This window comes from Amphiura filiformis, chromosome 3 (assembly GCF_039555335.1).
Source record: "Amphiura filiformis chromosome 3, Afil_fr2py, whole genome shotgun sequence".
Classification (NCBI taxonomy): Eukaryota; Metazoa; Echinodermata; class Ophiuroidea; order Amphilepidida; family Amphiuridae; genus Amphiura; species Amphiura filiformis.
In genome coordinates, this window is record NC_092630.1 from 61,047,701 (window position 1) to 61,070,272 (window position 22,572).

General features: G+C 35.9%; 1 protein-coding gene across 3 annotated transcripts in view; it reads right to left on the reverse strand.

Moving 5' to 3' along the window:
• LOC140148878 (ras-related protein Rab-10-like) overlaps positions 1–22,572 on the reverse strand; it is a 49,096-nt gene that overhangs the window by 5,849 nt on the left and 20,675 nt on the right. The window contains exons 1-3 of one of the 3 annotated variants that reach the window (XM_072170971.1): positions 18,648–19,109; positions 5,422–5,621; positions 1,352–1,441 (exon numbers count right to left, since the gene is read on the reverse strand). In XM_072170971.1, the coding sequence (XP_072027072.1) occupies positions 1,352–1,441; positions 5,422–5,621; positions 18,648–18,939 (582 nt within the window). In that variant the 5' untranslated portion in view covers positions 18,940–19,109. Of the gene's footprint in view, positions 1–1,351; positions 1,442–5,421; positions 5,622–8,665; positions 9,389–18,647; positions 19,110–22,572 lie in introns of those variants that run through there. The other 2 variants (XM_072170972.1, XM_072170973.1) reach the window with 2 other exon arrangements.

Here is a 22,572-nt window from a genome sequence, read left to right on the forward strand (position 1 = left end):
CATGCACTTACAATGTTATATTTCATATGACAAAAGTTATGTGTGTCAATTTGCAACCTGACCTCTATTCACAAAAATAAATCCCTCATAATAATTACTACTGATACAGTAGGGGGGATGTAGGGGATAAATCCCCCCCCCCCCAAATATTTTGATTAGGGGGGATCGTCCATACAATCATCCCGCAATGTTGCCGTCTGTATGCAGGTTTCTTACCAAATTAACCTCATATTTGGCCATTTTAGCCTAAAAAGTGCACATTTATTCTACTTTCACACCATATTTCACCAATGGCAAAATTTGTACCATAAAGTCGCCAAAAGTTGCAGGATTCACTATGTTTCAAAATATTTTTTCCCAACCCCATCCCCCATGTCAAAAAGAAATAGAAGTAGGTAGAGGGAATCTAGTCTCACCTCACCACATAATAGGCATGGAAGGGCATTGAGTCTATCCTTCATGAAAGCCTACACAAAATCAGTCAATTGTCAAACATCTTAACAATAGAATTCATTGAGGGATTATACATCTTTTATAAGTTGCATAATTCTTTGAGTCTACATGTTTTAACTCCAAGAAGAACTTAATGCTGCAATTTCACTTCTTCTGAGCAATTCTCCTGCATAAATTGAAACTGATTGAGTCAAAGGATTTATCAAAAGATTTCATGAAGAATTGTTTTCTGTTTTGTCCCGGGTACAAGGACCTGAATACCCCAAATTTTCTACCATGGCTGACATCTGGTGCCATTATGCAGTACAGATCTCAAGCATAACAACAAAAGTCAGGGAGAAAATGCAGACAAAACTTCAATCAGACCAAGTTACCTGGTAAAGGGGGGGGGGGTGTGACCACAGAAAAGGATTGGGATATTTTGATAGGACAGAACTTACTGTAACAAGGTCATTACAGGGATGACCAGCCTGTTTCAGATGAGTCAAGGGGAGAGCAGATCTTCATAAAATTTACCCAGTTCAACAGAGACCTCTTGCACCAAAGGCACAGACTTTAACTACAATCAAGGAAATAAATAGTTGGCACAATCTGACAACATGGAATGGATGGAATTCTTCATTGTTGCTGCTGAGAGTTCAATGAAATTAGTATAATAATGTTAGATGAGAAGTTCAAACCTTCCCATTTCCCCTTCCCTACCCCATTTCCCCTCAACCAATGTTGGGGAGACTGGAGAACCCAATGGGAAAAGTGCTTTCATCAACATTGAACTGGGGGGAGAGGGGTGGCAATTTACATAAATTTAGTATGCCAGAGTGTACCAATATTAGTAGTTTCCTTGATTGTAGCTGCTCCCTTAATTTTATATCTATATCTGTGGTATATAAATACTTACTGCTTCTCCCCTTTCTTTGCTGATCATTCTCTTATCTTCCATATCACATTTGTTACCAAGTAGCATCTTCTCTACATCTTCATTTGCATGCTGTGCTCACAAGGAGGAAAAAACATTAAAAAAATGGACATTAGGCAAGATAAAAAGAAATCAATACTGACAAGTGAACATTTTTATTCTGATCCACAAAGGACCAATTTGACAATATTGATATAAGCACATAGAGGTTATCCACTTCACTCATGTGTGACTTCTAACAAAAGGCACTGGTTCCCGTAGTATTCCTCATTCAAACAAATTCAATGCACGACCTCAGAGTTACCTGCATGACTTTGGCAGGCTATTTTGAAACAGTCATGGTTGCACATGCAGGTACTTCTTTAGAATGTCCCAAACAAGGTATATCAGTCGTTGATAGGATATGCAGCTTATAGAACATGGATAACCTCTATTGTAATTGCATACAAAATGAATTTTGTTGATTTGCTGGCAATGCTGGTAATTTAGTCATGATAATTACATGTACTTCAATGAACTTGAAAGTATATAGGCCAGACAGGAATTTTGCACCACAATTGGGGTACATTTGTAATCATGCTCTTTTGTTTTAAAACATGATAAACATCACATTTCATGTTCAGAAGGCTTATATACTACATACAATGTATTCTTTTTTTACAATTCCTACATGAACATGCACACTGGAAAGGAAACAGTATCCCTTCATTAACGGGCACACTGACACCTATAATCTTATCTAATTTAAAGTGTAAGTACCTACTTTGGACTGGGTTAAGTTTCCTTATCAACAAAATCTGTATCCATTTGATCTTTAGCACAAACCAAAACAAGATGATGAACTTGATAAATGGACATGCTACCTACCAGTCCATTATATAATAAAAGATATTACTTAGACTGGGGTTACACAATGTTTTTGTATTCAAGTTTTTAAAGTTAATTATAATGATCGACATAAACAATCATTCATAGCATGACATGAGTAGTGTTAGTCTGCTTGATGTTGTCAGCGTATTACAATGTACATGTAGCTACATGTACATTGTATCATCATGATCACATTGTCATAAAATTGGGCCAACTCAGGAGTGTATTTTATACACTTCCTATGTCTGCAATTTGTTGTTTTAATTATGCGTATCTAACGTTGAAATAAGCCATCCTACTGGAAATGATCATGACTGACATGTTTACTATGTGACTGAGGTCTCCTTTCATCTATTGTCATTTTGTCATAATTATTGGGAAATTATGACACAGCAGACATGAATGTTCTTGTGACTGACTCCTGCCTTTGAATATGTTATGTAGTGCAAGGGTCAATAATAATACCACCCAATTAAAGTTGCTAAGTTATGTGACAAAATAATGTCAGTCTTCTTAGATTTGCTGCATTTAGTGCATAATTACATTAGCCCTCAATTCTTGAGCAAATCATTAATTTCAATTGTATACCACTTTTGGTGGTATATCTGGCTTGAATCTTTCTTATTTTTATATCTTCTAGATATCCTCTTGTATCATACTTTGATCAATGGTGTGTTTTGTATCTTGTCCGTTGGAGGCACCATTACCTACATTGTATACCACTTCATATATTTAAACAAGTAAAGAAAGTAAATTTAAACATTTTCTGGCAACCTTTTCTATTTGTGCAATCATCACCATAGACTAATACAGACTATTTTCCAACAGTCAAAGTTCCTGTGCATTGTATGCTGTGAATTCTCGCATATTCATACATACATTGCACATTTGAAGCATCTATATAGCGCTACATACATGTACATAAAGAGTGCAGCGCATGCGGGATGATCGTTCAATTGTGCATGTCCAGGCCTCGAAATAAGCCAGAATTTCTGGGGGCCATTTGGGCTCTCGATCTTAAATGTTTGAGGGCCCTCACAGATGTTTGTGGGCCCGAATTTGGGCCATTGGTTTTAACTTATGAACCCCACAAAAAAGTGAGAAAAATGGTAATTTTTTGCGGGCCATTTGGGCCCGCCGGATGTATCTTTTGCAGGGCCTCACTGATTTTCGGGGGCTGAGGGCCCTTGGGCCCTCTTTATTTCGAGGCCTGTGCATGTCTAACAATCACGTCAGCATTGTGTGGCTTCATGTACACGCGATGGAGCGTTGTCTTTGTGTTTGCTCGAAAGACCATAAAAATATGGGCTATGTGCCTAGCAGTTTCTTCTGTCGCGCTTCATGGAAGGATCGGCCCTCATTATCAATGATCATCTTCCAATATGATCATCAATTTCCAATACTGTGCAGAAGACCTCCACTGGAGTATACTTGCACAATACTGGAGACCAAAAGCTGCCAGAGAAGATATCTAACACTTCCCATAATACATTTCTCCCAATTTCAATTTTCTGTACTGATTTACTATCTAGTGCAACATGGGTCGATAGTGATGAAATGTACCTCAATGAACATGTACAGAGCACATCCAGACCTTGCCTATTGGCCCATGTTTAGCTTGTTTATTCTCGAAATGATAACAAAGAGAATCTGTACAACGTAATGAGAGAATCATTTGCTGTGATGAGGGTACATGTACATCAATTGTATTATGTTGCAAAGGATTCTGGGAAGGGTAAGATATATATCTTCTCTGACTAGAGACAAAATATCTGACAATCACATCTGTACAGGTTAATCTGATGCCATCTAGTGATTTACTTACAGAAGTCGCTGAACTCACATTAATCATGTGAAAAAATGTTATTTTAGTACATTGCACATGTAGCCCTATACTCATGGAAAGGTAAAACCACTAAAAATTGTCGGTGTGATCAAAATGCCTCTGTCTGATCTGGTGTACTTCAACCTACAAATAAAATCTAGTTTTCACATGCCTACCTTGGAACCTTTGTACAGTGTAAAATAAATTTCAATTATGCCATACTGCTGTGCAACTGAAATCAGACTGAATTTATATTTGAAGGGAGATGAAAAGAAAACAGGAAAGTACTTTGTCTTGGGCAATAAAAAAAAAAAATTTTGTTCTTGCCCCACCTGCATTGTTTTAATACAAGTTAGTTTACTTTTTTCTTGCAATTTTGAAGTAGAACTTTTTGATTTCAAAGATTCAGCAATTCATTTATATGATAACAAAGTTACACAAATCAGTTTCTACTCTTCAGAACTTTAGAACTGCTACATGTAGCAATGTAAGTTTTCCATTAAAATTTGAAAGGGGAAAAAACATTGCCCGCTCTCGTAAATTCATATACATTCCTTCATATTTTATGCGGAATTATCAGTGAGTACATTCTTTTGAGCCTTGAGGAATCAGTGAAAACTTTTTTATATTTATCTAGACAGGGTTTTGTTTTTCCCAATTCTTCAAAACAAATTAGCATTTATTGCATTTGAAGTTCAAATAATTTCCAAAACCTAGAACATAATAAACAATAATACATGGTTCGTTTAAGGCGCAAAATCTTTCAAGGGACAGAGTGCACAAAAAACATAAAAATGACAAACAAACATAAAAAGCAATTAATTCTGTGATTCTGGAAAAGCTTGATAAAAAAGATGTGTTTTAAGCTGGGATCTAAATTGAGGAAGTGTGGGGATGTTACGAAGGTTGTTTGGATTCCAAACAGATGGACTGTTGGAGCAGCAAAATGAAATGTTGAGGTTAACCCGAGGAGTTTTGAGTAATTTTTCAGAGGGTGATCAAATGGAGCGGGAAGTTTGATAAGTACAAAGCGCAGATGACAGGTATGGTGGTAAAGTGCCATCGAAGTGACGAATAGCCAGAACAGCAAGTTTAAATTGGATGCGCAATTCAACGGGCAGCCAGTGAAGCTCGATGAGGATTGGTATAATATGCTCATGCTTTCTTTTCTTCACAATAAGATGGGCTGCACAATTTTGAATTAGTTGGAGACGGTTAGCATATTAGAGCATTAGCATATTTTAAACATTACTTGGGTCTCATTTTCATTAAATTTTATTTTAAAATTCCTGTAAAATTTAATTAACAAATTACCTCCCTCCCCTGATTCTGTGTGATGGACGGGCTAGGATCTCACCTCTTGTATGTTTCGTAGCCATTTTGCTATGTTATCGAATGTCTTTTCTTGTGTAATATCGTATACCAGCATGATGCCCATTGCCCCCCTGTAGTATGAGGTTGTGATGGTGTGGAAGCGTTCCTGGCCCGCTGTGTCCCATATCTGTAGCTTGATTTTCTTGCCCTGGAGTTCCACTGTTTTGATTTTAAAATCAATACCTGCAGACAAAAAAAAATTAAAAACAGAAAATATAATATTAACATTATTTTTTAGGGGACTTGTTCAGTCTCCAAAACCTTGAAAATTTTCTAATTTGTAGTCCTGTACCTGTTGATAAATATTTGACAGGAATAATAATAATATCGGTAATAATATTGTGTACAAGAAGTTTTACGTACATGTAGGAGAACATTCAGTGATTTGGAGCATGATTAAATATTTGTACACATAGGAGAACATTCAGCCCAGGACATTCAGTGATTTGGAGCATGATTAAATATTTGTAAAAATAGAAGAACATTCAGTGATTTGGAGCCTGATTATTGATTAAATATTTGTACACAAATTTGTTTCCACTATTTTTTACGTATCTAGGCCCAACACATCATTACCATGATGATACACCATATTTTATTAATATGTCATATTATTTAGAGCCTTCCATTATTCCCTCTATTCAAAGTACTAGTAAATAAAATAAGCAAATAAATAATAATAAATAACAATAAACAAACAGATAACATTAAGTAACCTGTTTACACTAAAAACAAGTTCCCACACAGACTCTTGAAATCCTACTCCAAGCCAGGGGCGATACATTAAAACTTGATGATATTTGCAGCTTCATGCTCCCTGAATGGTTCATAAAATAACCTCAGTTCACAGATTGAAAGCTTCTCCAATAGTACGCGACAGTGGCGTAGCCAGCCATTTAGTGTGTGTGTGTGGGGCAGTCAAATTTTGTCCCCATTTGTCAATTTGCTATCCCGATTGTTAAAATTTCTGTCCCTACTTGACACATTTTCTTCTGATGTTTCATATAGTTCTGTCCCACTCCCAATTTTAATGACACTTTTTACTCTTTGCCATCCTCATTTTATCCCTAAAAATTTCTGTGGGGGTAATTCCCACCACCCCGGCACACCCACCCTACATTTGTATGTTACTGGTATGTGAGCAGGAGCGGGGTAATTCCCACCACCCCGGCACACCCACCCTACATTTGTATGTCACTGGTATGTGAGCAGGAGCAAAGCGCAAGCTGCATCAAACTAAGTGAGCAGAGAGCGAGCAGGGACTGGTCTGGTCTGTCTTGGAAGGAATCAATCAGACATTCCATTGGATTTATCTGAAATAAACCTGGGACAAAAAATACCTTTCACTTTAAATATGGTCATGACACTCATGAAGGGAAAATATGATATAACCAAATCATCAGATCATATAAAGGAATTGCCACCACTGTGTATCCCAAGGAGGTATGATCAGGTATAATAATACTCCTGGAATACAGTGGATTGAACTATTGTAAACTGTTGTATATCAAGTTCAAATCCAGGGTAATGCAACTACCTGGGGGTTATATTGGGGTCAGTGGATGCACTGTGGTGGCTGCCTGGTTGTAGACTGAAATTGTTTAGCAATAGTGTCCATAGATATAAACATTTTAAACAAAATATTCATTAATGCTTTTAGGCCTTTCAAAAGTTCATACATTGGCTGGGTTCAAATATTTTCTATTGCATTATTTATAACAATATTTACTAATTAAGTCCGATTCAGATCGCACATCGTGCAACGAATCATTGTTGACCTAATACTGCTGTATGAACGATAAATGAAGGCTAACAAGTTTAGGGAGTGATTGTTATTTATGGCAGGGGGAAATGGGAAAATTTAGGGGAACACACAATTTTTTTGGGGAACCTGAAATTTTTAGTTGAACCAGGAGGGGGATTGTTAAATTTTAAATGGAGAAATTGGGAAAACAAGAGGGAACGTGAAAATTCTGAGCGGACGCGAGGGGGGTAACAAGAAATTTTTTGTGTCAATATTTTTTCCAAAACGCCCATTCCCCCCTGCCGTAAATAACGAGCGGTCCCTTAGAATAGATGGAAACAGGGTGGGAAAAAGATGACTAATAAATAAACCCTAACTAATGTGACATGTGCACACAGGCCACATGCCGTGTCTTAAGCAAAACTTTTTTTTCAAAATTACTACACTTTTTTAAATGATTTTGGTAGTGATTTTTTTTTCATTTGTGTATGTGTATGTTTATTACTCACAAACAAACAACTCAAATTCAATAGTCATTTATAATTTTATAAATTCATATTTAAATGTAATGTGTAATTGACTTGACTTATGCCTGTATGGAGAATACCAACTTTGTAGTTTATACACTAAATTATGGATATAAAACTATGACCTGCAGTACATTGTATGCCAGAAAATGTGAAACCATGCAGACATGATCACAACATGGACTGTATTACCATAGACTGTAGAGAGCTCTACAGTCTATGGTATTACCATGATTACAGTCTGTGATCACAACACCATTCACAACATTGTGCACCTGTTGCTAAAAATGGATGACTGGGTTCACATTTCACATTTAAGCCTACATTTTGTAGCCCGACAGAGATTCAGTTATATAACTTGGTATTCTGGGTAAAAAGGCACACACACACCAAAAGATCACTGAAGCCCTATGGGGAGTTACAAGATGTTGATTCATTGTTTCTCGTACATGTTTAATTACAAACATTTCTGTCATTTCGATCCACTTCCAGTTTCCATATCAGAAGGCAGGCATGAGAATGGCTTTTTGGAAAACTGCCTAAAAATGTGAGTGAATTCGGCCCAAAACAGGCTGAAAAAAAAAATGGAATAAATTTGGGCAACAAAACTGCCTGAAAATTCTCATGCCTGAGAAGAGGATAAGAGGATTAGCATTGTATCAGAACTAATACATGTACATGTATCTAAATTGCTCTGGCCCATCATCTTTTGGTTTGTTCCTTTACATTTACTTTATAATAGTAACAGTTGGGAGGCTAGTTCAGTGGTAGCCCTGATGAATAGAATCACCAAAATAGGCTAATGATAAGAGAAAATGGGATTCATCGAAGCATGCACATAACTTTATTTTATTTCCATGACTATCTCAAATGATTTGAAAGAAAACGGACATATAATTTCCAACTAATTGTCAAGCAGCCACTTGTGTTGATGCAAATGTCACGTTTAAGCTTACCTATGGTTGCGTGATAAGGACGCATTGTTGGATCAGTGTTGGTCACAAAACGTGCTACAGTCGCACTTTTGCCAACGTCGCTATCACCTATCACAACTACCTTGAAGAGCGTATCGTATATTTGTCGCTGTACAATTCGCCCTCCGTCCATTGCATCCCATTATGCACGGTAAAGTCAAACGTTTGATGGCACTGGGCAGCGTGTCCAGTACCACTAGATGGGAGCTATACTCCCCACACAAGTTACAGACAGACAGGTAGAGTTTTTTTTAGTAAGTCATCTCCATGCGGTTATAACATTACAATAAAACAACATCCATTAATTACTGCCCTATTTACACCCACAGAACCAGGGTATGGATGAAGTTGCATGTGTAGTACAGTACTTCTTAATCCATTCATCAATCAAATCATGTCAATCAGCACACCAATACACAGTAATCAATGTAAACTTTTCAGCCAACACCCCAATGACTTGCAGAACAGCATAACAATCTCAATTTGTGAAGTACAAAATCCCATCAACTTCTGTCAAAATTCTCAGGTAGGTAGCCTATGGTATCCTCAATAGGAAGTTCAAAGTTATAAGCTGACATCCAATTCTTTTCTCATCATAATACCGGATTCAATATGTGTATGCCATGCATGCCTGTGATCATGTACACATGTTATAGAATGCCATTGTGATACAGAGTTCCACACAAGGTCACTTGTTTTGTTCAATACATTGGTATACACTGACCCACTTGCATGCTGTCATGGACATTGCACTACTGAGACTGTGTACATTTCTAGGAGCAAGGCAGGCTTTTGTCAATAAATCAGTTCAATAAAGGTCACTGCACAGTTCAGACAGAGAGTGCTCACATGGGGATATGAAGTGTGAAGTGTACTACTAGGCTACATGTAAAAATTGATTTATTGCTAGTACTAGATGTACCCCCCCCCCCCAACAAAAGAGAGCTCAAATCAGGAAATTTGAGTTGCAACAAGCTAGGGATATTGGACAAAACACTCTAATAAAAATTCCCTTTAAAAGGGAAGGCCAGCGTCAATGCAGAAGAGGTCTTGTAAATAGTTTGGGTCACCGTGAAAGGCATTTTTAGGATCACGCTTACATCCATGTTACATGACAGTTCACCAAACCATCAATGGTGAGAACATGCACACTGAAACAGCAAAACACATTAACTCCTATAGGGCTATTTCATTATAAATGACACGTTCACAAAAATGGCTTTTATCATATCTGGTTGATATAATTAGGGTGATAATGCAGTGTTATTAACTTAATTCTAAGTATGCCACAAACTACAAGCTACATGAGCATTTTTACAGAATTCTGTCTATTTTTTGTATAAAAAATTGCCAAAAGGTACATTTTAACCCAATTTTGGAGTCCCATTTCATTTTGCCCATGTATTCTGAATTAATTCTTTGAAAAATTAGGTACATTCTATGGCAATGTGCTTGTTGCAATGAAAATATGATATGTGTGGAACATCATGCAAGTTGAATGGTGAAAATTGGTGCAAAAATGTTAAAATTCAGTAGATTCTTGCAAAATTGGCATTTTATGTTAAATAAAAAATGAGTGTCCTCTCCAATTCATGCCTCCATTTTTGTTAACATTAAAGAGGAAATATAAACCCTTACCCTACCTGTATAATCTGTGTTATATTACCAATTGATGGGACAGGGCACTGATTGAGGAATTCATTTATTTTACATACAGTAGACCACTTGTTCTTGATACCACAGTTCCGCGTTAAAAATGTGTCCTCTCCAGAACTGAAGTTAATTACTAATTGTTGAAATAAGAAGGATTATATCATAGAATGTGAAATTTGTAGAGGAAGAGTGGTCTTCCTTCTACCAAGGTGGCACATGATTTGGTATTTGTTGCATTTTTGCAAGCCTGTATCCACGATTCTGTTTGCAATTTAACAAATGTCCTCTCCAGCACAATTATGTCATTTCCATGAATTGGTAAACAAACTAAAAATAAAAATTTCAAAGAGCCAAACCCACAAGAAATTTTTGCATTTTATTGCAAATTATGCTTACAAACCACTTTAGTGTTCAAATTATTGTCCAGTTGTTGAGAACACATATGATATTATTCTGCATTGAACTTCGGTTAGCTAAAAATTGCAATATTCCTAATTTAACCAGAATATTAACCCTGTTTGTAGTGGATTTTAAATGCTGGGGATCTTTTATGCAATAATATTGATGCAATAATATTGATGCAGCTATTTCTAAAGTTAAAGTATGCTTTATTATGTGTTAAAAAATGTGTCCTATCCAGAACAAATGACACAGGAGGGGTCTTTTATTTTAGGTTTTCCATGACTAGTACAACAGATTGACGCAGAATACTCACTTATGCATCAGTGTAGCTATTGGGCAGGACAAAATGACTATTTCATGAATTTTTCATGTGAAGATAAAGTTTATCCTTAAAATATGTAGTAATTTTGCACCATTTATCTGGATTAGTATCAATTTACTAATTGTTTTATATTGAAACTGGCATATTTAAGACACTGAAGTGTAAAGGAACATACAACAATTATTACAGACTAAATATGAATAAGTATGAACCCAATGTTGGTTACATATACTCTTTCAAAGTTGTGTATTAAATTGTTTAAAAAAATGTCCCCTCCAGACGGCAGCTATGTTTTACACAGCAAAAATTCAATTTAATTTTTTTAACGGTTCCTGAGGGTTTGACGCTCTAATATTTTGAGAATTATTGACACACCATCTGAACTTTGAAATGATAATGAATTTGCATGAAATAAATGAGTTTGAATTTTGACCCCTTTTGGGACTCAATGTTGTCATTTATAATGAAATAGCCCTATAACTCCTGTCAACTCTTTAATTCATTACTCCAAATTGTTCTGTATTTTTGTCTTTACTGCTTTTTACCCATGCTTATTATAAAAATCAAGAAATACACTGCAGTTGTTAGTTAATTCGCTATGTTAACTCAACTTACATGCACATTTTATTTTAAAATAATTTTATATTATTTCAATGTATAGTTTACTATAAAGTAGATAGTGGCAAGCACATGATAAAGGACTGATCATTCACTACAATCTTCACTTTTAAACTGTATTTTTGAATGTGTTGATTGTTAGTCCGAAACTCCTGCAAAGCTATGGACATGGCATCTTACCTACTCCATTCTGTAGTCTGCATTGTGTGTTTTCTCAGTCTTCAATCATTTTGTTGAATGTAATTTTATGAATCAAATAAAAAAGATAGAAATTGGCCTCACTTTAGTTATGTGTCATTTTACAGTATTTATGATTTATAAAGTAAGACAATAATTTATTTATTTTCTATAAGTGCATGTCAAAATATGGGATATATTGTTCAATATTATAGCTAGCCCTAAAACTTTATTTTCAATCGGATTTTTCACGTTGAAAAGCCAAAACTGATGTTAAAGATAGCAATAATATCATCAATAACATTTTGAGTCAATTTTATCCATAAAACGATACAGGATAGGATAGATAATTACTTTGATTTCAATGTGGTCCATATAATGAAGATTTTGATTCCACAACATTATTAGATCTGTTATCAACATATCAATTATGCACTCACAGGCAACCAAACATCATGCTATGCTCAGTATAGTCCACTGATATGACCTCGTGAGTCGTGATCATTCCCCCGCTTTGACCATGTCATTTTTTTTTGATATGCTGATTGCTGAACAAGTTTATGTTTATATGTGTAGGCCTAACCTATGATAACTTTTTAAGTCATAATTAATTCAAACATAACTTTGGCAATACTCGATCGTTTTAGTTCGTTGAAACGGCAAAACATACTTTCTTTTCCTTGCAAAGCTTAATTAGCAGACATCAAAACATTTCCACCACGAGAAGTAAAAAAATAATTCATACCAATAGAAGAAGGCTATAATCTTAGCTAATCTTTAGTGTACACAAACCCCATCTCAGAATTAGGTACCAGCGCCCTATGCGCTGGCGAAAAGGATCAGATTTAGTATAGGCCCCTAAGGCCCTTCACAATTAATTCTTAGTTTCCTGTTTCATGGTTGAAAACCAGGGATGAGGCGACTTTTACTTATTAATTATCTTTTATTTTCTTTATTTTAAAATAAGTGGTCGCAACCTACATCAAGCCATTTTGACAAGGAGCATGCATCTAATTATTTTACTACTATGTTTGATTTTATACATAAGTAATGGTACAATTAGGTTCTATGTTTATTCATCATTATAGATGATATGATCAAAGTCAGAAAGTAGCAAATGGTAGTCATTAAAAGTTATTTTTAAAGAGAAAATCCAAAATATAAATAAAATAATTAAATATTTTTCAATTCTCTACTTTGGACGCGGGCGGGAAACAGGAAACTAAGAATCAATTGTAATTGGCCTAATTAGTCTTTAAATTTGAACAGAATAATTAGTGATCCTTTAAAGGAATGTCATGGATGATTAGACTGTGTAAACATCAGATGACCCACTGCACTTCGATTAGGCCCTTCACAATTGATTTTGAGTTGACTGTTTCCCTCTTGCCTCCAAAATTGAGAATTGCAAAAGATTTAATTATTCAATTTTTATTTGACATTTTCTCAGTTAAATGACATTTTAATTAGCCTACATTAATTTGCTACTTTCTTACTTTGATCATCTTTTAAACTATGAATGATGGCATTATTATCAATGTATAAATTCAACCATAATTGCAATATCATTAAATCCGCAGTGCTAAAATATACTGTTGATATTTGGCTGTGACCGCTTGTTGCAAAATAAAGAAAATAAAGTAATTAATAATTAATAATTAAAAGTTAAAAGTTGCCTCATGCCTTTTTAAAAATCTTAAACAGTTCAACTAAGAATTTATTGTGAAGTGCCTTATGAAAACAGAAAGGAAACCAGCATAAAAAAGCCCTTCCAATTATTTCATTATAGCGAGGGCCTACAAAAATAAGGCAAAAAAAAACACCCAAAAAAACAAGCCCGTCTCCTGTAGTAGTGTGTGCTTTGCAGACATGCGACAGTTTTCTTGCACATTAAAAAAATGCAAGCATATACAGTATATGCCTCTGAATGAGGATTTTTTTGACACGAGACAAAAAGCACACACCACCCTCCACAAAAGCATTACAATAGATTGGTCTCACAATAATACATGCTTGTACAGCTGCCTGTATCAGTAATACAGTTGCTCAAACTCCAAATAATGATTCTGTGGAAGGTGTCTACCTTTCATCAAAACAAAACCTCATTCAGAAGCATATTTCTTGTACATGGAATTCTAGCCTGTGTATTCTCCAAGAAATAACTAGAAATAGTGAGCAGCAGGGATAAAAACACATCGTTGTTTCTTTTTTTTTTGGCTAATTTGTTAATTTTTTTACTATGTAACTAAAATGAGACACTAATTTTACAAGCCCAACCATTTGTTTGTGTAGTGATGGATGGGTGCATTGTAGTCTACTTTAATAGCCCCATTTGAAATTCATACTTCAATATCAACTCATCTCACAACGAAAACCGCAACATCCCTAGAGAGGGAGGGCATTTCCTTTTTCTCTGGGTAGAGTGGGAGGGCATAGCTGGTGAAATGTTTGTCAAAAAGGGACTTTAAAGCAGTCTAACTGTGCATTGGGGAGAAGTAAATGGAGGAATCTAAACCGTTTTTGCAAATTTTTTAGAATCAATCACAAATGATTGCAGTACTTTGCTCTAGGTCAAGGGACTCTCCAAATCCATGAAATATTTAAAAAAAAATGCAATTAAAAAAAAATTTTTTTTACTTTTTAAATTTTTTTCAAAAATGTCAAAAATATATTTGGAGTCGAAATACGCAAATTGTGTCGCAAAAAAATGCAATTGCGTATTCTTAGCAGCCCTACGTTAATGTTTTTTTAAAGCCTAGGAAAAATGTAATTGATGCATTACAACCCCTTCCTCCCTAGTTCAACTAGTTCAACAATCTATTTAGAGTTGTTCCTATACCACTGAGGGTCACAATTGGCATCATATGCAACACCTTCAGTGCAGTTGTCAAGTTGTCCAGGTTGTATGGCAAATAGCATAGGGGGGGGGGGGTCAATTTAGAAAATAAAAGTTACATGCACCACTGCAGTTTTTCTATGGACTGAATGTCATAAAATTTTTGCATGCACAGGCAAAATTTTACATGCACATAACCAATGCTACATGCATCTGTGCATGTAAAACCCCTCTAAATCTAACCCTGCAGCATACATTTATAGGATCTATGGGCTAGTAGTACACCATTTTGACCTAAATGAAGATTACTCCCATTCCCTCCATCATGGCAGACACAGTGGAATTGCCTCAGCAGCCAAGGATCATATCAGTTTTATATAACTCATACAAAGTTTCTTGTCATTTGATTGGCCAACTATTATTGATTATTTCTGCTATTTTTTGTATTTAGATATCTTTTAATTTATTTTGTTTTCCTGGTGATTTATAAAATTAAGTGGAAGCAAGGGAGCGTATTTATGAGTTAAATATAAAACAAATATTGAATGTTTTTTATTCGTTCAATGGAAATATTGAAAGAATATTTCCATTCGGTGAAAAAACAAACAACGTTCCATTCAACTCTGCAAAGCCTTGTTGAATGGAACAGTCCATATTTCACCTCGTGAAAATATTCTTACCATTGAACTCATAAACATTCTATTTTGTATAACATTTCTGTACCTTTCAGTACAGATTCCATTTGCCAAGGTGACAGCTTCTGCACAATACATTGAACTTTACTTTATTTGTTTTAGGGGACACTACATGCCACTACTGATCATGCTGACAGACACTGGGAAGACAATGTAATAGTTTAGTAACACAAGCTAGATTTGTTATGGAATCTGGCCAAATGGAGAAATAAAGCATTGGATTTAGGGAAATAAGATCAATTACCCTTTTACATAGTGATTTGTAGATGTACATGTAATATAGTCCAACCTCTTTTGTAGGGACCAAGCATTGGCCGGATAAGTGAAAAATCCAGATAAGTAAATTATGACAATGAAATGCCATAAGAATAGTAGACACATACATGTAGAAGAAAGCAATCACGACACAAGTCCTAAGATACTACAGAACACAGCTTAAACAATTAATCTTTATTCTGGTTTTATATGAAGCGTTGGGATGTATTTGACCAGAACGTGTAGATCTCCATTGCAAAACCAAAGTACCAAAATTAGAACAACAAAAGATTACTCAAAATGATGTATTGTAATAATGCTGGAAGATGAGCCCTTTTGAGAGTTTCACTCATCACTAAACACCTGCCAGTGATATGCCATCCATCAATAAAGTTCACCATGGAAGGCAAATCCAATGGACAACTTCCAATGCTTGACGTCATGATCAAACCCGAAGAGAACGGCTCATTGTCTTTCCAGATATATTGCAAGTCTACCCACACCAATCAATACCTGAATTTTGCCTCCCACCTTCCCTTGCAGCACAAACTGGGTGTGGTACATACGCTCGTTAAGAACACGTATTAGTGAACACGAACGCCCCACTTCCCCAGTTGGTGAGCACATCACTAAGGAGCACCATTAGTATCGACTGGGATGGTGTGCGTATTCTGGAAGAAGATTGGTTCAGGGGAGGGGTCAGAGAAGCGATCCAATTTCCAAATAAGGAGAACTGGCAGCGACCTCAACAGAGACCAGGGGCGCCATGATCTTCCAGTTGTTTACAACAAGATTTTGTCACTTGACCAAAAGCAATCAATATCTGGTAGTCAAGAGGAAAGTCAAGTGGAATAATCTCTTCAGTGGCTAAAGAAGACCTGTAGATGCAGGTCCCAAGCTATCACAGCTCTGCAAATACTTTTAGTTGTAAGTCTTGTGACTGTTGTTTTAAATCTACTACTGTACTAGTAATTTATTAAATACAGGTTTTCCTGTGAAATTCACACATCCGGATAACAGAGAGATCCGTATAAATGAGGTCCGGATAAGAGAGGTTTGACTGCTACTGAACTCCAAACACCAATGATCCCTGGGAAACAGCATGAATACTGCATGATGGACACAAAACTAACGAACCCAGTCTAAAATCTTGTTACAAAAGCCAACAAGGGATAGTATGGCCAAACGATCACCCCTGCTGGCTGACCGGCCGTGCATATTTCCTACTGCATACGAACAGCTGTCAATTAAAAAACCGTTGCAACCAATTTTTTTCTTAGTCACATACCATCTACTCAATCTCTGATCGTGCAAGAAAGATGAACTGCCCTACCCGAGAGTCTTGTTCAACTTGTCATGCTAATTCATTATAAATGAGGCACTATATGGATGTGGTAAACACAGGCAACAAATATGAAAAACGTGACATGAGCTTTGTTTTCTTGGTGCATGATTGGATGACTGACTACTCATAAATATTCATGTTGAGCTAGCAACATCTCATTATTTTCTACATGGTCTATTTGGTATTCTTAACCCCCTGCAAAGAATTTGAGAATCACAGAATTTTTTCAAAGTAACACATTAAACTGAGGACACATATTTGCTAAGGCTGTGTCTTCAGCTATCTTGGAATCTGCCCCCCATGGTTAGAGAATTGTCATCCGACACACAATACCACTATATCTGTGGGCTTGGGCTTGATAACCCATACTCGACACTGCCTTGCACAGTGGCGTAGCGTCATAGGGGAATGGGGGGGGGCGCACCCAAGCGATTGCAAAATTTAGAAAACCCCATAGGAAAATTGCCGACAAACGGCTTGTGCCCCCCAATCAGACCCGGTGCCCCCATCATGGTCGGTGCCCCCCAATATGATGACCCACACTACGCCACTGGCCTTGCAATCAAGGCTAAGGCTACACATGAGAATGTATTTTGAAGAAAATTTGAATGTTTCACTGACAGAAGTTGTGATTGCTATACTCAACAGATGCTATACTCTTTTGTTTGTTGTCCTTTTAGAAAGACACTGTTGCCAATCAATATTCATGAAGACGTACACAATCAACATCCATTAATAACCCCAACCCCACCGGATGTTTTCCTTTTCAACGCATCAAGGCTTCTGGATAATTAGCAAATTCATAATAAAATGGAGTGTAGGTAGAAACAAACCAAGCATTGAAGGTTTGAGTCTGTTTTGTGTGCTGGTGCGTGGTGTCCACCCAAACACATCTTTGGGTTATGTCTGTACAAACTTAGGTACTGGTCACTTTCTCAGGAAGGCGCTTTACATGACTTCTCTAATCACTTACTGTAAAGATTCGCCCAATGGCGCTATGGACTCCCTAGACATAACTGGAATTTGAGACAAAAACTAAAAGTACCTGCCCCTAAACAATAAACATGCCACCAGCAAATAAGGGCAGAGACCCTTAATTCTTGTTGGGGGTTTCAGGAGGGAGCTCTCTATTAATTGTACATGAAATTTTCCCCTAGGCATAGAAGGCAAAGGAGCCCATGTGCTCCATTAGTCGAATCTTTACGGTATTGAAACATTGCGTGTTGGGCCAAGCGTCTATATGTTGTTGATTCGGTTACCACTATAATGGTGGAACCCTTTTGTCCAACACAAAAGTTGTCACTTAATGAATATCTGAAATCGGCAAATCAATTCGGCGCAAAGGAACATTGTGTTACATGTAATGTATGGCCTATCCATTTTTAAACACAATCCTGGGTATGCCTACATTTGTATTATGGTCATGAGCAATCAGCCTGGATCAGACTTATGTTTAAAATTGATTAAAAAAACCACCAAAGACAAGTTTGATCAATCTTTCACCATTAGTGCATATTAATACCTTGTATCAAAACAGCACAATCTGATCAAATCCTGTACCAGTGAGAAACACCACGCAACAGTGAAAGGAATAGCTTAGCCAACACACTTCCTTGTTAAAATGCCATGACACCTCATATCCTCACAATAACGCAACCTACCAATTGTCGATACAAAGTTCTCTCTAAACTTGTTGTCCGAAAACCTGAGTGACAAAGACGATTTCCCCACCTGCGAGTCCCCGACCATCAAAAGCTTCAAGATGACATCAAAGAGTTTTGTTCTTCCTGAGCAGCCGGCGTTGGACTGGGACGAAGACGCGGATGATGACCTTGAGTTGACTTTATAGGACATGTTTGTGTTGAACTTTCTGAAATCAACACAAAACCTATACCAAATGGAAGCCAGATAACAAATCCAGTTCCTGTTTTGTAATAGCTGTAGACACTGCATTTGGTATCATAGTAGTCAAGGATACCGCCTTAACTAAACCATTTTTTCTTTACTAAGGTGCTGGAACACGTATTACTACAATTACTGTTGCCTCATACTATCCTTACACCCTAAATGTCTGATTTCCTGATATGAGTTGGCACACAAAACCTCTTGGTCCGGTCAGGATATTTTGCAAGCCAAACTTTCTACAAACTTTTTTCAAATTCTACAAATGATGGCTTCCATTTAAAAGTCAACAACTCAGTTCATAGATATGTGTTCTATTTCACTTGCAGGGCGTCCCAATAATATCCTTTAAATAGACATAACTTTTCCATTTGGTTGTTATTTGAGTTATGATTGATTTAAGTGGTTACACAACTGTTTGGGACATCCTGTATTATATATCCAATGTCAATACCTCATTTACATTTAATACAAAATTACATGTAGCTACTTTTACAAGCTTATTTGAACTTGGTGACTTTCATATCCTGTAATTCTCGCCCATGAGCTCTTTCATACTGAAGCAGAACTTCCCAAGAAAGTGCTTGTTGATAATATCAACATGTCTTGTTTCCTAAATAATTTATTTGACAATGGCATTTTAGCTGCTGGTGTCATTGATATATTTACATGAAGGACACACAATATATTATTATTATTATTATCTATGTTTTCATAGTAAAACAAACTGATCCTCAAGTTGTATTTCATTCAACTGGACCCATCCAATTGCAAAGACGCTGCAGTTTCTGGAGATAACTGTTGAATGGCTCCATTTTAGGCATACTATTTTATGTACTTTCTCTTAGGATTACTATAGAACATGGGGCATGTTATCAGTAATGGGTCTGCCATTTTGAGTCCAACCATGTCTGGGAGGCTGTCAGTGCACCTTTGAAAAAGGAATCTGTGAAAATGGTCCAGCCCTAATTATAACATGATTTTTGTGGTGCTGAAAACTATACTATTTATTTAGTGGCAAAAGTACATTGTAAACTGTCCTTAGTTTACATCAGTTAAATCCATTGATGTTGAAATGATGAGTTTTAATGTACGGTATTCCAAACTGGCAATAACTGTGGTTTTTTAATCTTAAGTTTAAGCTTATCAAAAACCAAATGAAGTAAGGTTTTATTTTTTATGACATTCTCACTTGCTTCGGTTTACTCCAGGGAAAAGGGACAAGCATTCTAGGTATGGTCTCATACTTATGATCAACCTAAAGTATGTATGTGAGAAAAAATTTTTGCCCGCATTGTCAGCCTGGATCAATGCAAGAAGTATTTTATGAACACTAGATTATGGTAAGCAGCAGTCTACATGCACAATTTGCTTGATATGTGTGGGCAGAAGATAGGGTTGCCCAATAAAGGAAGTGATTCAACAATAACATAGTAATTTCAAGAAATCTATTTGGCAAGAGATGGATGTGTTTCTTTTAAATACATGGAAGTATATTTTTTTGTTCAAAGATATTGTTTGCTTGATGATCATCTAGAAATCAGCATCCTACAGTTTCTATGAACATGATGAACAACAAACCTAGTCATACAATGAAGTTGTAAATATTTTTATGGGTGGTGTTTCACCTGCAAGTTCTATCAAATTTATATACAGTAGCTAGAAATCATATTCAGATTGAAATGTACATGATTTTATTAAAAGTACATCAACCCCTTCTTTGTTTTAAAATCATGATGATCTGTGAGGCAATCATGATTAATACACTTTCTCTCAAGGCCCCTTAAAAAAAATAGAACAGCAGGATTTTAAATGGAAAAGTGTGTTACTTTGTAATAGGCTAGCCCACCGTCTTGATTTACTTTGCCCAATTATTTTATAAACTACTACTTTCTGCAAGCCATGCACAGTAATTTCAGACGTTTAATCTGGCAATAAAAGAGTGAGAATTGCTGTCTGATTTTTTTCTGTTACAGAGCTTAAAATGTGCAAGTTGTATTTTGCAAACATATATGCTACGGAAGTACAATGAACAGGATAATCTAAAATTACAGTTTACTGAAGGTACAGTGTAACCCTGGTTTTGCTAAATGGGTGTGTGACTTCAATGGCCAAATCAACAAATCACTTAAATACGTCACAATTGGTACCATAGATATTTTATTTACTTGTGGTCAATATATAAAAGCAGTTTCCAAATGAAATATGCAATGGGAAAAGTGGATTCAATACCAATGCCATGCATATCAAAACAAATTTGCTCAGTTGGTAAGTCATGTGATGTCAGTAGCCCAAAGTTTCTCTTAAATAATCTGACCAAGTGAGGGCAGTATAGCAATTATAATCCAAGTGAAAAGCACACAGCAGAGGGGTTGATTGCGTTCAGTATTGTTTGCACTAAATTTAAACTACTAGGATAGGATTACTGTTGCTGAAAGACACTGAAGCTTGAATTAAATCTGAATCTTGTGGTTGCCTGGTTTCTTAGGTCAAATCAAATGTATCAGAAGATCAATAATTTTTTTTTCAAAGTTTGATTTTGTTTGCTTGTTTCTTGCTTCTGTTGTAAAACACTTTTTCAAGCATCAATATGGCTGCTTTTTGGAACTTAAAAATACTGTACATATATAAATAAAGGTTATAAAATTTTAAATAAATAAAGAATTTAAATTTTCAAATAAATAACAGAATAAATAAATAAATTTATATAAATAAATAAATGTATAAATAAACAAATAAACAAATAAACAAATGAATAAACAAACAAACCAATCAAACAATCATTTTTGAAATAGGTGGGATACAATCATGAGTGATTTACAAAGACCTAAAAGTTTCACAATTGGGTATTAAATGATCACAATGTGAATCTGAAACTAGTAAAACCACTCCATGGTCAGCCAGCCATCATCTCATCAATGCTACTGTCCATGTACATTTACATTGTTATGCTACATGTGTGTACAGCTAGTAAACAAAACCATGAAAATTGATATTCCGTAAGCGCATGCATGCCTGATATAATAATGAACCTTGGAGAGTCTTTTCACAAAATATTTGTAAGGTACAACAATCAATAGTTCAAGAGTATTTTCATAAAATATTTGTAAGGTACAACAATCAATAGTTCAAGAGTATTTTCACAAAATATTTGTAAGGTACAACAATCAATAGTTCAAGAGTATTTTCATAAAATATTTGTAAGGTACAACAATCAATAGTTCAAGAGTCTTTGAAACAATCATGTACAACTTCTACAATGAAGGCCTATTACATAAAAGTGCAAAGATCAACTCATCACATATGATCACATGATGCCATCAGTCCATCCCGCAGTCCATCACAAATCCTTGAACCTAATTCAATGATCTTTTATCATAACATTACATAAACCATGTATCTGCACAAACATTGATTTTAGAACTTGGGTACCGGTACTCTTCTATATTAGCCATGTTCAGACGTGGGTACAAGTCGGCGTAAATTTACACCGGCATTCCAAAGAATTTACTTCATTTCACACGCACGCGTTCACACACGCTTACTCCGACCACTTTATCACGGGCTCGCAGACATATTTAACACGACCTTCGCAGGGGACCATTGAATTTGCTTTGTTTTCTTTAATATCTTGTTTATGAACGCACCGCCGGATTGGCGTGTGCCACTGTTACAAAAGTGTAT